The 15,989-nt window shown below is 43.5% G+C and overlaps 1 protein-coding gene and 1 long non-coding RNA gene across 2 annotated transcripts in view; both read left to right on the top strand.

Annotated features, from left to right (window-relative positions):
• LOC119617910 overlaps window positions 1-820 on the top strand; it is a 6,883-nt gene extending 6,063 nt beyond the window's left edge. The window contains exon 2 of the long non-coding RNA XR_005234364.1: window positions 357-820. This is a non-coding gene — a long non-coding RNA (uncharacterized LOC119617910). The remainder of the gene's footprint in view (window positions 1-356) is intronic.
• Window positions 821-3,717: 2,897 nt separating this feature from the next.
• The window catches only part of pkd1b (polycystic kidney disease 1b), a 30,713-nt gene continuing 18,441 nt past the window's right edge, over window positions 3,718-15,989 (top strand). The window contains exons 1-11 of the mRNA XM_017416050.2: window positions 3,718-3,892; window positions 5,772-5,952; window positions 6,036-6,244; window positions 6,532-6,650; window positions 7,803-7,950; window positions 8,038-8,303; window positions 9,260-10,012; window positions 10,243-10,374; window positions 10,556-10,731; window positions 10,917-11,053; window positions 12,282-15,931. Of these exons, the coding sequence (XP_017271539.1) occupies window positions 3,823-3,892; window positions 5,772-5,952; window positions 6,036-6,244; window positions 6,532-6,650; window positions 7,803-7,950; window positions 8,038-8,303; window positions 9,260-10,012; window positions 10,243-10,374; window positions 10,556-10,731; window positions 10,917-11,053; window positions 12,282-15,931 (5,841 nt within the window). The 5' untranslated portion in view covers window positions 3,718-3,822. The remainder of the gene's footprint in view (window positions 3,893-5,771; window positions 5,953-6,035; window positions 6,245-6,531; window positions 6,651-7,802; window positions 7,951-8,037; window positions 8,304-9,259; window positions 10,013-10,242; window positions 10,375-10,555; window positions 10,732-10,916; window positions 11,054-12,281; window positions 15,932-15,989) is intronic.

Raw genomic sequence — 15,989 nt, 5'->3', positions numbered from 1 at the left:
TGTTAATGCAGCCCTAACTGAAGTGGGAAAGTTTTTGCAAGCAACTCTGACAACTCATTGTGCCTATCACCCAGAAAGTGCTGGAGCTGTGGAACGTGAAAATGGTACACTGAAGACAAAACTAGCTAAATGTTGTGAAGAAACAGGATTATCATGGGTAAAAGCCCTTCCAACCGTCCTAACTTATATGCGAATGCGAAGGAGAGCCAGAGTCAACCTCAGTCCTTTTGAGATTGTGTTTGGCAGGCCTCCTAACTTGTGCTTGGGACCTCACATGAAAGTCCTCCCTTCCACTGTCATCTGTCATGATGCAATGTTGTCTTATTGTCAAAACCTGTCGAATGTGATTTCTCAAGTTTTTCAGACGGTGAAAGCTGCACTATCAGGTCCTGCTGAAACTCCGCTGCATGTTATCAGACCAGGAGACTGGGTCGTGATAAAAGACTTCAGACAGAAGCACTGGAACTCCAGACGCTGGCAGGGACCATTTCAGGCGCTCCTCGTCACGTACACGGCTGTTAAAGTTGCAGAGAGAGCAACTTGGATTCACGCCAGTCACTGTAAGCGGGTACCAGAACCACAGGACGACAAACGTCCAGGCGATCATCAGTGCGTTTAGGACACAATGGCAGAAACACGAGAGTGAAGAGGACACCAGGCAACTTTCTCAGTGAGGTGACTTATCTCACTAAATGGGTGTTAAGTGCTGGTAACCTCTGACACCGAAGAGGATAACATCCTAAACAACAAGCAACTGTTGTTTTAACACAACAGAGGATGACACGAGGTTCTCTATTAACAAACTTAACTGTAATAGTGGAAGAAGATAGGACTTTATTCAACACTCATTTCAACACTGACAGAAGTGAAGAGTGATAGACTTTCGTCATGGCAACACTTCTGCCTTCATCTACTTCAAGTGTTAAATATAAACATTTGTTTTGGTTGTTTTCAATTTTGTGTTGGTTATTTGTGTCACTCTGGTGGTGGGGATTATTCTTTCCTAATCAGGTAGAAGACCTACACTTGCATGACCAGCGTGATGTTAAATGGCTGTCAACGATTCAGATACATCAGGGGTGTCCAGTCCTGGTCCTCGAGGGCCACCATCCTGCGTGTTTTCCTTGTTTCTCAGCTCCAACACACCTGATTCACTGGTTAAATTGCTTCTTCTTGTTCTGCAGAAGCCTGTTAGTCACCCATTGATTCAAATCAGGTGTGTTGGAGCAGAGGAACAAGGAAAACATGCAGGATAGTGGCCCTCGAGGACCAGGATTGGACACCCCTGAGTTACACGGTAAACATTCAACTCCTTACACCTTAAACCTATGGTACAGGTATGCTAAGTACGTTGCACAATACAGATCAGATTGTTATGCTTGTTCTCACATGCCTCACCTTTGGTGATTCCACATCCATATAGAAACAGCTCTAATCTGTTACCAGACATTTTGTGTTCTACCTATCAGGGATTCCTTCTTAACCAACTTGTTAACGGTTGGAGACAGCTCCTGATAAAGTTCCTGACACCTGTGCTTATTGTGTTAATGCTTTTGATGGCTCTATCCTGTTGCATAATTCCGTTAGTTTAACGACTAATAGAGAATTTGATTATTGTTTGTCTCTTAAGGTACGCTTTCCTCACAGACTCATCTTCTGATCACATCACAAACCCAACCTACCAGAATGACGATTCTGATAGCTTAGATTTCTGAAGGTACAATGTGTAGTTCATTTTTGTGATTTTTGTTTTTATTATTACACTACAAGTATTAATCGTTCATATAATCAAGATTAATTGTCAACATTGAAGAGGATAATTCCTTTTTCAATTTTTGCGTGATGATGTTTACATTGACCTAATTTGATTATTTGATTTAGCGTTGTTAGTTTTACCTTTATGTCACTTTATTGCATAATAAAGTAAGATTGTGCCAGCTATTTGTGTACATTGCTGCCAGGTGCCCACAGGAGCTAATACTATATAAGGTTGTTATTGCAATTAATAAATACAGGACACATTTTAGCACTGACGAGAGCTCCCACATTAGCAGTGCCCCACCCCAACGAGTAAGAGTTAAAAGTGTTAAAAACCGTGGTGTCACAACAAAGCTGAAGACAGGACTGTTGACATCAGGGTAGTGGTCTGTTGGGACTTAATTTAATAATAAAATATACACGTTTGTTTCTCCTTTGGACAATTGGCAGCAATAATGTTTAGAACCTGTGTGTTAAGGTTTAGGATTAAACAACTCAGCTGCAATATTATTTTTTTTTATTTTTAATTTTTAATTTTTTTTCTCTTTTCAAATTTCACCTGGGGAATGACAAAACATATTCATAACCATCTCTCTGGCAAAGAGGGGTTGCAAGATTTTCCCTTTTCCCTAACTCCTTCTGGTCCAGTATTTCAATATTTTTAATAAAAGCACCTGTATTGACTTGGGGGGGCCAGAGCTTGGATTCGGAGCTGTTGCTGTTGATTGTCTTTAATATTCTCTATATCTTGTGCACAATATATAAATAAACCTGTTTGAGTGATTTCATCTAACAGTGCCTGGAAGTTATTTTGCTGCCACAACAGTGTACATCTACAACTGATTAACTTTGGGAGCCGATCCAATCAAAAATGGCTACCCTAGCTAGTCAACCTCTTGTCTGACAACACAAAAATAGTTAAAGCTCAGTCGGTTTGACAGAACATTGAGCTAAAATCAGGTGTGCTGGTAACTGAGAGTCATCTCCAACACATACTCTTAGCGCTAACACATTCTACCTTACCTTGCAATATCACAAGACATTGAGCATAATGTTGTTTTCAGGGTTGACCCAAAAAAGCTGTAACCCCATCATATTTCAGCAAAAGATGGAGACGGGAGATATGCATTCCCTCAAGCAATGCTAGGCCTTTCATTTCAGACACATATGCTGTTGCAAACTGAAAATTTATAACACATAAATACTACGTTAAAGCCGAAAAATGGATAGTGAAGTCTGTAAAGGCTCACTGCAGAGTTATCAAAAAGAATGTCTAAAATATCATAGAAGTCTTTATTGATTCTCCATTTGATTAAGCTTATGAGCTCCTTTTTTGCTGTATCTACTGCTTTTTTGCAAAAAATAAAATGGACAATAGTTGCCATAGTAACGAACTAACATTCTGAGCTGAAGGTGCCTTATCACTGCCTTCAGCTCGATCTGTTCCCAGGGCAACGCAGATGGCATCCTCTCCTTTAAAACTTTGCTCGGTTCTTTGCGTCACAGGGCTTTTGTTTGGCTGGTGATGAGGTCCTGGTGTTAGTGCTGGGAAAACACACAACCAAATCTGAAAAAAGACAAGGTAGCTCTGCAACCCCCCCAAAAAACAAACAAAAAAAAAACACATAGTGCTCTGAGACAACACTAGCTCTCCTCCTTGGACTCTGAGTATAGTTTTTTTTTTTATATCAGGATCTTCCATTGCATTTTCTCTTAGCGCCGACCTCCTCCGTCCTTCTGCCTTCAAGCCTGTTGCTGAGAGACACCGGGGAAATCACCCAGGCGCTCACAAAGCCTGGAGAAGAGGCCTTTAAAATAATGACCCCACAATAACTCATGCCTGTCTCCAAAACCAGCAAACAAGTGGAAGGAAATGAAAGCCTGAGTAAAAAAAGAAAAACAGGAGGCAAAGCTGGGTGTAAGGCAGTCACCTTCATACTTGTAACAGCACACTGAGGGGACGGTTTTGTGTCAGGAACAGGAATGACCATAGGAGGACTGGGCATCATTTTGGAGCATTCTCTAAAACACCTCTGTTACTAAGAGTATGATTCACTCAACAAGATGACAGGTGCAGCAAGAAGACAGGCGCCGTTCTGGATACTTTGGGGGGTTCTGATCACCAGGGCCAGAGGTGAGAAGCTTTCCTGAGTACTAAACAACAACTAGTCATGTACTGGTTTGTAAATTTCTGTTTTAAAATGCTGTTTTTGTTGCAGTATTGTGCCATACTGGAATGTTTGCCACCTTGCAAAATTTAAAGCAGTATGACTAGATCTGATGTGTTTCATCAGCCGTTGTTGGCAAGTCTAGCTATTTAGGAGCATGATCTTGAAGTAATCAAATGAAAATCTTAAGCTCAAGCGCAGTCCGATTGGGTGGAAAGTGTCTGTGGAGAGCAACTTTCAAGTCTTGTCACAGATTCTCAGTTGGATTTAGGTCTGGACTATACTGGGGTGTTCTAAGCTCCGTCCATCATCCCATCAGCTCTGACCAGCTTCCATTATCTGGTCGTTGACCGTATCTTTGTAGGTCTGCAATTGTGCCAAACTCTTTCCATTTTCAGATGATGGACTGAGCAGCACTTTGTGAGATTTTCAAAGTTTGGGATATTGTTTTTAAACCCAACCCTGCTTTAAACATCTCAACAACTTTATCCCTAGAACTAGTCTATGCCGCCAGGCATCTGCATGGCCAGGGATACTGCTGCCCGGTTTACTCCACACCCGACCTCAATGACCCTCTTTGCAGGTGGTGAGCCCCCTATTGGGGTGGCATCCTGTCCCTCTTTTGGGCTTGGCCTCGTCAAGCCCCAGGGCTCAAGGCTTGGCCATCAGGCGCTCAACGGAAAGCTCCCCTTCCAGGCCTGGCTCCAGGGGGCGTGCCATGGTTTTTATATTTCAGGCAAGGTATCCTGATGTGTTAAGTGTTTATTCATAAAGGCTTGAATCGCTCTTAGTCTGACCCCTCCCCTGATGCCAATTTGCCATGGAAGACCGTACCAGGGGTGGATGCCCCAGACAACACATCCCTACGGATCACAGGGGTACTCCAACCCCTCCGCCATGTTGAGGTGGTGATTCTGTAGAGGCTCAACCTTAGGGATACAGTGAGCCCCATCATTTGGGGGGAGCTCGGATTAGAGCTGCTGCTCCACCGTATTGAAAGGAGCTGATGGTGGTTTGGGCATCTGTGTGGAATGCGTCCTGGACGCCTCCCTTAGGAGGAAGAGACACCATCTGGCATTCTTGACTGTTCTGTTTTCATGGAGTGACAGTCCTACATGACGGTCACTCCAAGGTATGGGATCATCCACTGGATCCAAGGTGGATGAAATGTCGCTCTGCTGCTCACTCTTAACATCCACAATTCAGCAGGAGGCTATTCCCCCCGGCAGCAGCTCTCCAGGTGGCAGGTCTCCCTCCTGTGGTCTTCCTTGTTGCTCTGGGAGATTAGCCTCACTGCGTCTGTGTCGTCTGCAAACTTAATTAGGAAGTTACTGTCCAATGTGGACACACCGTCAGGAGTGCACAGCGAGTACAGCAGAGGGCTTGGCACACACCCTTGAGGGGATCCTGTGTTGAGTGTGAGGGGAAATTATATGTGGTTAATCATGCTTACCACCTGTTGTGCCGGTCTGGACACTATGGATCCACTTATAGAAGTGGGAGGTCATACAGCTTAGTGAACAGCCTGGAGGGAAACTATAGTGTTAAATGCAGAACTGCGATATAAAAAAAACAGCGCTCTCACATAGTTTCTCGAGTGTTTTGTGGAGTAGGAAGGCTATGGCGTCATCTGGGGATCTGTGTGACCCTGTGCGGAATTATGTAGTACTTTGTGCTGGTCTATCACATAAAATTCCAGTAAAGTACGTAAGTGGGTACATTATGTCCAGGTCTCCAGGTCAATAAGATAGACTTATGAAGACTCCTCAATAATGATCTTAATTGGATTTTTAGCAAGTGGGAAAATGATTCCTTTTGACGATTAATTAGGTTTCCGCTTTCCAGGGGATGTTCCATGTCCAAACGGAGCTCAGATCCACCTGGCCAACCTGCAATGCTTTTGGCTCTCTGATGTAACCTCATCGTGGTTCAAGGCGCAAGATTCCTGTCGGGAAACCTGGGGAGGGAGTCTGGCATCTGCGCAAAGTAAGGCGGTGCAAGATTTCCTCCACAATCGTTTTACACAGTAAGTCCATCAAACGTACTGTACTCTTTCCCTGTTTCCCATCCTTCCCACATGACACTTTTTTGTTTTTTGTTTATTTTTAGTAAAACCACAGCATGGATATGGCTAAATGCATCATGGGTAGATGGACCTGACCCGCCGGGGCCTACAGAGCCACAGCCTTCATCATGGCGGGGCAGAGACGGAGCAGGTCAGGGGTTGTGCCCTCAAATGACCTTGGGAACGCCAGGGAGGTGGAGGAGGGCTCAGTGTGCTGAGCAATACCCCTTCATGTGTGAAAACCGAGCGACTGGTAGGTTTATTCCTGAACACCGGGGACTCATAGGAAGGATGGCGATTCAGAATGAGGCAAGCTGTCAGGGGGAGAGCTGGTAAACAAAGACAAAGGTCCAGAAATGGGACGGCATCAGAACAAATACTTCAAAATGATGCAGGACGAAACAAAACTAGATTTCTCTTTCAGTCGTGTTTTAGAATGAAACCCCATTTACCGTATGATCATTTAGCTTTACTATGAGACGATAACATTAAAGACCTGCCTTTTCGTCGAATGATTTGGGCTTACTCTTCTTCACGCAGAGGCGCTACCATCTGTAGAAAACTACCTGACTGGATTGGTTGTCATGACTGGTGTCTACACTCACACCCTGATACAGCCACTTCCTGCTGCACCGGATACAGGACAATGCAAGGTGGAGGTTAGTAAAGCATCACGCCCAAAGACTAGATAATTATCCACACTGCCATGAAAGGCAGGCAAACGTGTAAGTGCCTCCAATTCAAAATGGCCACCACAGCCAATTAGCCTCTGCAAACACCCCCGTCACATCCTCCAAGGACTAACAGACTGTGTAACAGTTGTGTTTAAGATGTTATCATCCAAAGGAGAAGGCAAAATCCATCCTTTCAAGGAATGCTGGGTTTTGGTTTTTTTTTAGATCAAATTATATTTAGATCATTTTGTAAATGTTGAAAACTAGAATTGATGATTGCAAAGGTTAATTAGAAGATAAAAAGCTGGATTAACTAAAGACTCAGCTCTGATTTATAGCAGCATTCCCCAATCTTTTTAGCTCCATGGACCGGTTCATTATCAGACAGTATTTTCACGGTCCAGCCTTTAAAGGTGTGGCGAATAAATACAACAAAATAAAATGATACGACCGGCATGAAAACGGGGTTAACTTTTAAAACATAATAAACGTAAATCCAACGTGTCCTCGCAGCTTTGTTAGCTGCGTCCTGGTGTTGGGTTATCAACGTGAATAACAGCCTCTCCTCCCCCTGATGTTCTCTGGTCAATATGGAGATGTTTAAACTTTAAAATAAGATCCACCACAAATATAAAGTGCACAAAGAATACAACTCATCACAACGCTGAATCAGTGGGAGCCCTGTGCCTGTTTCTCACTAACGAGACGGTCCCATCTAGGGCTTCCAGAGATGTTTGGTTTTTACTCATTTTGCTGCTTGTGGGTTTGTTTTTAGCGGTAACGGATCACGTGACCTAGATAAGTGTTTTGACACGCATCAAGAGTGAGTCATAGACAGATGTAGTGGAGAGAATCCGGTCAGTTTTCAAAATAAATATCGTTCAGACTCCGAAAATTAAAAAAAATGGAAATACTGTAAGTTAATTATTCTTTCTGTGCGGCCCGGTACCAAATGACCCGGGGGCTTGGGGACCTCTGATTTATAGGACAGGTAGAAGCCAAACTTGATACTAACAGTAGAACAGAACTGTGACAATATTTTTTTTGTCAACATTTGAAATAAACCTCTAAACCTCCTGCTCAAACTGGCCTTAAATGATAGAATATTTGTTGTGAACTCCTTTCTGATCCACACAGATGCTGCTTTTCCCAGGCTTGTGGTTCAGCCACACAGGTGAGCTGGTGTCAGTGGAGCTGGTGGTCCAGCCCAGCTCTGAGTCTTCTCTGGCCCGGGTTCAGATCCTCCGGCCTTACTGCAGCCCCAACCAACACCTGGTCCCTCCAGGTACTCCCCCCCGCGCTTGTTCCCTTTTCTTCGTCGTTGTTGTTTTACATGCTCTGCAGCCGATAACAAAGTCATCGTTTGGTTTAGGTTGCCACTCTCTCCTGAATGCGTTCAGCTGCTGCTCAGCGCTGGCCCTCTGTAACACCACGGGGGGCTGCAGCCTCGGACGGTACTGGTGCCCCCTGCTGGAGGCCTGCGTTCCCAACGCTAGGCCCTGCAGCACCTATGACACCACAGTCAGGAGCCGGGGCTTCACCTCCCCTCCCAGATACCCGGCACCTCCTCCCTTTTACCACCTGGTGGCAGACATGCCCCTGAGCATAAAGCCAAGCTCCGAGTTCAAAACCCTAGAAGTAAATCTATTTTTGCTCACAACCTCCACCGAATAATGATAATGTTTTTGCCTGCATGTCTGTTAGCAAAATATCTCATGAACCACTGAACAGATATTAAGGAAACTTTCAGTAATTAATCATTAGATGTACCTCTACAACTGATTAATGTTGGGAATCAGCCTGCATCAAGATGGCTACCACAGCTAATCAACCGTAAAAAACACTAAAATGACTATAACTGTAACAATTTTACAGATATTGAGCTAAAATTTGGTGTGGTAGTGTCTGGGAGTCTTCCCCAGTCAATACTCTGAGCTCTAACTCATAGCACAAGATATTTCTTTAAGACTTTGGCATTACCTGTTGAAGTCAACTGTGTCTCTCTGTTAGCGAAGTATTTCAGAGCCACCAGATGTAATTCAATGAAACTTTCAGAAAGTAACTGTTGGATCCACATCTACAATTGATTACCTTTTCAATTCAACCCATTTCAAGACGGTCACCTCAGCAGAGTCGCTATAGAGAACACAAATTCGCCAACCCTGTTTGTCTGTTAGCAAAATATCTCACAAACCTTTGGATGGACTTTAATGAAACTCTCAGTAATTAATCCTTAGATGAGCATCTACAGCTGATTAGCTTCTAAAGTCAACTCAATTCAAGATGGCCACTACAGCTAACTGACCTTAACTAACACAAAAACAGCTATAGCTCAGTCAATTATGCAGATATTGAGCTAAACTCTGATGTGGGAGTAGCTGAGAGTCATCACCAACAAAAACTCAGAGCACTAACTGATCGCTTGACATTATTGTGTCAGATCGTGCATAACATTGTTGTCAGGGTTCAACCAAAATGACCACAACGCCATCATCTCTCATCACAAGGTGCACATACTCTTTTTGCTCCCATCGGTAAATCATTTTCTGCATGTGATTCGTTGCAAAATCCTGATCCATTGTTTTCTGTGGCAGATCCTTCTGCCAGAGCGAGGCGTCACGGTGTACCCAGACGATGTTGTCGCGGTGCAACACACCCGTGACTCTGGAGCGTTTCTCCACTGCCTTGAGGGCGACGCCTCAGCGGGCTCTCCCTGGCGCCAAAGCTTCGTGACCCTCAGAGGGGCGGAGTGGGGAGGCTGGTGGGAGGGGGGCCTCACCTCCCTCCCCCGAGGAAGCCAGTGGGTGGATGGAGCGGTGTGCAATCTGAGAGTCCTTTATGAAGACAAACGACGCCGAGCAACCGAGCGGGAAGATGTCGTGGACTCTGTTCACGCAACGACTGCTCCCGACGTCACGCCCCTGAACGCAGGGCCCGTTTTGAGATCAAACTTCGGAGTGAACATCATCCACCCTCCTCCAGATGAAAAGAACCACATTCACGTGCAAGCCAACATCCCGACCATTATCGTCGTCAAGGCTCTGTTTGGAGAGAAAGCCAAAAGCTCCTGGTCAGCTCCAGTTCTCCAAACCGAAGTGCCCTTTCAACCAACTTGTCCCGAAGAGGTGGTTCAGTTTGTACCTGACTGTAAGACAGAGTCCGGAGACAGCTGGTTTTCCTATGCGCGGCTTGTGTTGCCATCGCCGGGTGTTCAGACTCTCAACATTAGTGTGACGGATGAAGACGGGTTTCAGAGTCTGAGTGTGACACTTCGAAGCCACAAGGCAGTAACAGGGCTTAGCGTGGAGCCACATGGATGCCCAAGGACTCTTATACAGACCTCCCAGGTGAGTGAGGGAAAAAAAATGATCTGCAAACGTATAAAAAAAAATAAAACTTTTTTTTGGTTTAAATGAAAAGTTTGCAGAAATGAAAACAATGCATTTGTACCTGAGAACTTCTTATGCAATTTGTGAAACACAGTGGCAGTAGTATTATGGTTGGGCCAAGTCATTCTCAGAGGGCAGTATCCACATAATTTTACAGAAATGCATTTTTTTTTCTTTTTACTCTGCAGTTATTTACAGCCAAAGTGCAAAGTGGTTTTCCAGTAAAATTCACATGGGTGATTGACAACTTGGAGAAGTCCGCTCAAGAAGGAGAATCTTACAGCATAATGTTCGAGAAACCTGCAGAGCATGAGCTCCAGGTAAACACTCCTGAATTTGCTCAGATGCCAAATTTGCCATACTGGCCCCCCCCCCAAAAAATTGGCATTAGGTTTTAAATGTTACCAAATTTAGATTAGTGTTTGGGCTAGTCATGATAACATAAAGTGTCATATATATTTAGATTTTTGCTGAAAAAGTAGTCATTAAACTTTCTTCTAGGTGGTTGCTTCAAACCCTGTGAGCTCCCAGAGCCTGCAGATCCTCCTGACTGCTGACGTCAGGACGCCGCTGACTGAGCCGGACTTCCTGTTTGACCCAGAGGCTGTAGCTGTGAACGTTCCTCACCTCTACAATGTAAGAGTCAAAGTGGACGTCTCCCTCCCAGTGACCTTCAAGTAAGGGCTTCTCAAATACACTTTTCAGTCAAAAACCCTAAGCTTTTTTTTAATCGTTTCTATAAATGCTAAATAAAAGACAGAGTTGGTTTATAGTTTTTTTTGTTTTTTTTCCAGAAATGACTTGAACTTTAAATACGGCCTGTGTAATTGTTTGAGATTTCTTTGTGTTCCCTGTCATGTAGGTGGGATTTTGGGGATGGCAGTGAAGGTGCCATTCACACACACTCTGCTCCGTGTCAGGACATGGAAGGACTTGTGGAGAGAGGAGAGAAGCACGTCTATGTTCAGGACTCAGTGAATCACACTTATTCCATCCCAGGTAAACATACACACACACACACACACACACAATCTGGTAAAAGAAATACTTCTAGTAAACAACAAACCAGTTGCTATTTATAATATAAATGAGTTCCATTCGCTGTAGAAAACAGTGAAAATTTCCATGTTGGCCATTTTGAAGTAGTTATGAAGACTTAATATCTTACCTGTTGCAGATAGCTCCTTTCGTGAACCACTATGGAATTTTAAAGATTGGTGCTACTTTAAGGTGACAAAATCTGACAGGGAAAAGGGTTTGCCAACACAACTTATTGTTAGCTGGTCAATTCGAGTCACGCGAACCCACTTCCAAAACAGACTTTGCCATTTTGAAAGAACTCCAGTCTTCGTATTTTGTAGCAGTTCACAGAAACATTATTATTTAAATCTTTACAACGTTGTCACTGTCACATTACACAGTTATTTCAGTAGAAATACTATGAGCTTCCTGCAAGATCTGACCCCAGGCTACACTGAGAGTGTTGTCTCTTGCTGTGGTTGTTGCTCTTTACACCTGCAAATAACTGTAGAATCTTATGTAAATAACTGTGCATTGATAAACTGAATGTGGTGTAAAGGTCTATAGAATACAGTTTACGTAAACCACTATGAATTTTTTTGAAGAGATGCCAGCAATCTATTTTGGTCTTAGACGCAATTGGATTAGCCATTGGCTCATCAGTCCTGAAAGAAGTAAACATTACTTTAAAGAGCTATCTACACCAGTGAAGAGATTAATTTGTCCTAACCTTTGCCCGGATTCCATTTCAAAGTTTTTGTTTTAACATCATTTTAGTTATAAATCACAAAACCTCACCTTTTTGGCTTCATTCTCACCTCAAATTAGCCTTGTTGCCAAAATCAAAGTAAATGGTTTTTGAAATATCAAATTTGCTGTTTGATTTCATGCAAAACGCCTTCTAAATATCCAGAAAATGTTGCTCTTGCTGTTGACACTCCACCAGTTTTATACAGTTGGATTGTAGAAGTGCTGTGTGGTGTTGGTTGGTTTACCTCTGCTGCCTAATGAGCCCAATATTTGAATTGCATTCTATTTTCTTTAAGACATTTTATTTCTGATTTGCATATTCCATTAGCCACATTTGGTGGTAGTTTCAAATCTGGAATTGTAGTTTATTGAAGCTACTTACATACTATTCAACTATTCACTTTTACCATCCCATAACACAAAGTAAAAATGACTCTTTGTATTTTGCTTACTCCAGGCAACTATACATTTCAGGTTCAAGTCTCTGATCAGTTTGTCAACACAAGCTCATCCGTGACAATCAGCACTCGCCCTCAGCTGACCAGCCTCCGAATTCTCCCTTCCACTATGGCTCCACTTGTGACAGAGACCCTTCATCTGGAAGCTTCCATCAAACCATCCACCTCTGGCGTCCTCTACACTTGGGACTTTGGAGATGCTTCTAAGTTTGTCCAAGGTTTCCATCGGAAAGTCAGCCACAGCTTTGAATCTGCAGGGGTTTATAACGTCACTGTAGCTACCAGCAACACGGTGCCTTCTCTTACTGCCTCGCTTGTGGTGGTCGTTGTGGAAGGAATCTCTGGCTTAACTGTCACATACAATGGGCCGAGTGAAGCAGGATCTCCTGTGGATTTCAGAGCTACAGTTGCCTCTGGCACTGATCTCATTTGGGACTTTGACTTCGGGGATGGGTCTCTGTGGGAAAACCTTACAGACGGATCCATCTCCCACGTCTATAAATTCTCAGGGAGCTACAGAGTTGCTGTGAAGGTCTCTAACTCTGTCAGCCAAGCTTACCAGTCTATCACTGCTGAAGTGTACGATTTGACCGTCAGTGGAGTTCTCCCAAAGGAATGTGTCATGAGTGGAAAAGCCATACAGCTAAGTGCTCTTGTGAATGGAAATATTTCTGCTCTGAGTTTCCATTGGGCTTTTGGGCAAGATTCGCCTTCGATTGTAATGACTGGGCAATCAACAGTCATGCACATATTTCCAAACCATGGGATATTTCACATAAATATAACTGTGTTTAGTTCATTCACAACTGTATCATTTAGGACAAGTATCTGCGTTGAAAGTCCAATAACTCATGTTGAGATGGAGATATCACAGGATGTCGTGGCAATAGGAGAAGAGGTTTGCCTCAGAGTGTTGGTTTCCCCTAAACAAACTACAGCTTACACATTTAGGTGGTTTAATACTTCCTCTGGTCTTTTTGTCACTACAGAACGCTCTCGGAGGTGTTTTGTCTTCAGAAGTGAAGGTGTTGAAGAAGTGTCTGTACTTGCAACCAATAGAATGAGCAACAAAACTGCCAACGCTACTATAACCGTTCAGAAACCAGTTGGCAAACCCCGTATTATACGTGATAGTCAAGGTGAAAAACTCACAGTCAATACATCAACATCATTTGGGGTTGCAAGTTGTGTTGGCAGCAATGTGTCAATGCTGTGGGACTTTGGAGATGGGTCTCCTGTGGAGAACAAGCGAAATGTGTCACATGTCTTCACCTCAACTGGTAAATTCACAGTCACTACCACAGCATTTAACTTGGTCAGCCGGGACTCTGCAACCCTTACAGTGAATGTTTTGCTTCCTGTTTCAGACCTTTCACTACGCACTGATCAACCTTATGCTGTAGTGGGGCAGGAAATTGTTGTCACAGCAGTTAGCAGTACTATTAGCATCACTAACTACTACTGGACAGTAGAAGGTAGAACCGCAACCAAACAGGGGACTTATCAGTTTCGATTTATGTCTTCCAAACCAGGAGTGTTTAAAGTGAAGGTCATGTCAAAAAACTTAGTCAGTAAAATGGAGGCAGCCATCTTCATTGAGGTTTTTGAAAGAATAGAGGGTCTTCAAGTAGAATGTCAAAGCCTTACCAACAACAAATATTTACCGACTCATGAGGACATTTTATTCGGTGCATCAGTAGCCAAAGGCTCCAACATCACTTATCACTGGGATGCTACACAGAGTGGAGTAACCTGGCAAATACAAGGTGATGGGGAGCTTTTCCACATGACGGTTGAATCCCCCGGCAGGATTTCAGTTCAGGTTAAAGCCTCAAATATCTTAGGTGAGGGTGTTGCTCATGCTTCTCTTGTGGCAGTAGACCGTGTAACAAAGGCACACATTGCAACACAATCAAACACTGTGGTGCTGGGGAAAGCAGTAAATATGACTGTGTTAGTAGAGGCAGGTTCAGACCTACAGTACATTTGGTATGTGAATGCTGATTCATCATTACTGACACATGTGCCTTTTTTACTCTACACGTTTACAAATCTGGGACATAACCTAGTCACAGTTTCAGTTCAGAATGTTTTTAGCCAGAGTAATTACACCAAACAGCTTTTGGTTCAAGCTGAAGTCCAAGAGGTAGGTTTTGAAATCAACAGACAAAAACATCCATTTTTTGTCAATGTAAGTGCTTCTCTTTCTTTTCATGGGTTTGCTCACAAAGGTAGTGACCTGCACTGGGTCTGGAAAGTTAGAAGTGTCAAAAAGACTCTTTTAACCTCTACTAATCCAGCATTTACATACAGCTTTTCAGATACGGGCATCTATGAGGTGTATCTGAATGTCTCCAATGAGATAAGCTGGCAAATGATTTTTCATGACGTCGTCGTGCAGGAACCAATCGAAGGACTTCTGTTGAACATTAGCAAAACCTCTTTGTGCACTCAGGAACAAGTTGTGTTTAGTCCAACAATAACCAAAGGAAATAATGTAAGCTTTGTAATAATGTTCCAAAACAAAGACTGGATCCAAAGTTGGGACATCTTTGAAGACCGTTTTACCACAATAAGCCTTCTGGCTGGCAAACACCTGGTTACAGTGAAAGCTCTGAACCAGGTCAGCAGTGCCGAGACACACAGTAGCATTGTAGTAACAGAGATCATCCGAGGTTTGCGTCTTGTTAACTGTTGTTTTGCTACTCTAGAGGCTCTGAAAGGAGCCCCTCTTAAGGCAGAAGTTCAAAGTGGCTTTCCAGTGAACTACACATGGACGTTCCAGTTGGAAAGCGGTGGATCCATGTGGCTTGTGGGACAAGATGTTGTCTTTACACCATCAGAAAGTGGTTTGTTGTCTGTTACTGTGCATGCCAGTAATGGAGTGTGCTCTCAGACAATAAATGATACTCTAACAATTGAGTGGCCTGTTAAAAACGTCAAACTTGTCTGTCATTCGCAGAGGATATTTGCTGGACATGCTGTCAGGTTCTCTGCCACGGTAAATTGTGGGAGTAATGTCAGGTACATTTGGGACTTTGGAGATTCCACTGAAATATTAGCAACAAGCTCATGGGACATTAGTCATTTGTATCATTCTAAGGGGAAATATGGCATTCTGGTCAAAGCTCTCAACAATGTTAGCCATGTATCTACACAGCTAGAAGTGGAAGTGGAGGAGCTTCAGTGTCCCAGCCCACGAGTGTCATTGGTCCAGATCCAGCCTACCGTCTTTCGATCTAGACCAAATCTCTTCGAAGCAGCTGTGGACATAAACTGCTCTGCTTACAAGACCGTTTACCTGTGGGAAATTTTTAGGGTGGCATGTTTTACCAATGAAACTAAAGTCAGCCAAAGGACTCAGAAGGATGCTGCTTCACCTCTTCTCTTACTTCCAAAGAATACTCTTGACGTAGGACACTATTGCCTGGTATTCACAGTGTTCTTCAAGGGCACTCCTCTACTTGTCCAGCAGAAGACAAACATCACAGTGGTTCACTCCCTATTAGTGGCTGTTATCGAAGGAGGCTCCCACAGACTGTGGCCCAGTGTCAGTGATCTTATCATAGATGGGTCTGAGTCTTATGACCCTGATGTGGAACTTGGAATGGAAGATGTTCTCGAGTATCACTGGGCCTGCTTAATGATGGTAAATCTTGATGTTTTAACTCCTCTAATTTCATGAAAATGTCATCAAAACTAAAACT

Source organism: Kryptolebias marmoratus, linkage group LG17, assembly GCF_001649575.2.
Source record: "Kryptolebias marmoratus isolate JLee-2015 linkage group LG17, ASM164957v2, whole genome shotgun sequence".
Lineage (NCBI taxonomy): Eukaryota > Metazoa > Chordata > Actinopteri > Cyprinodontiformes > Rivulidae > Kryptolebias > Kryptolebias marmoratus.
The sequence above is the reverse complement of the archived record's forward strand: the minus strand, read 5'-3'. Positions and strand labels throughout refer to the sequence as shown.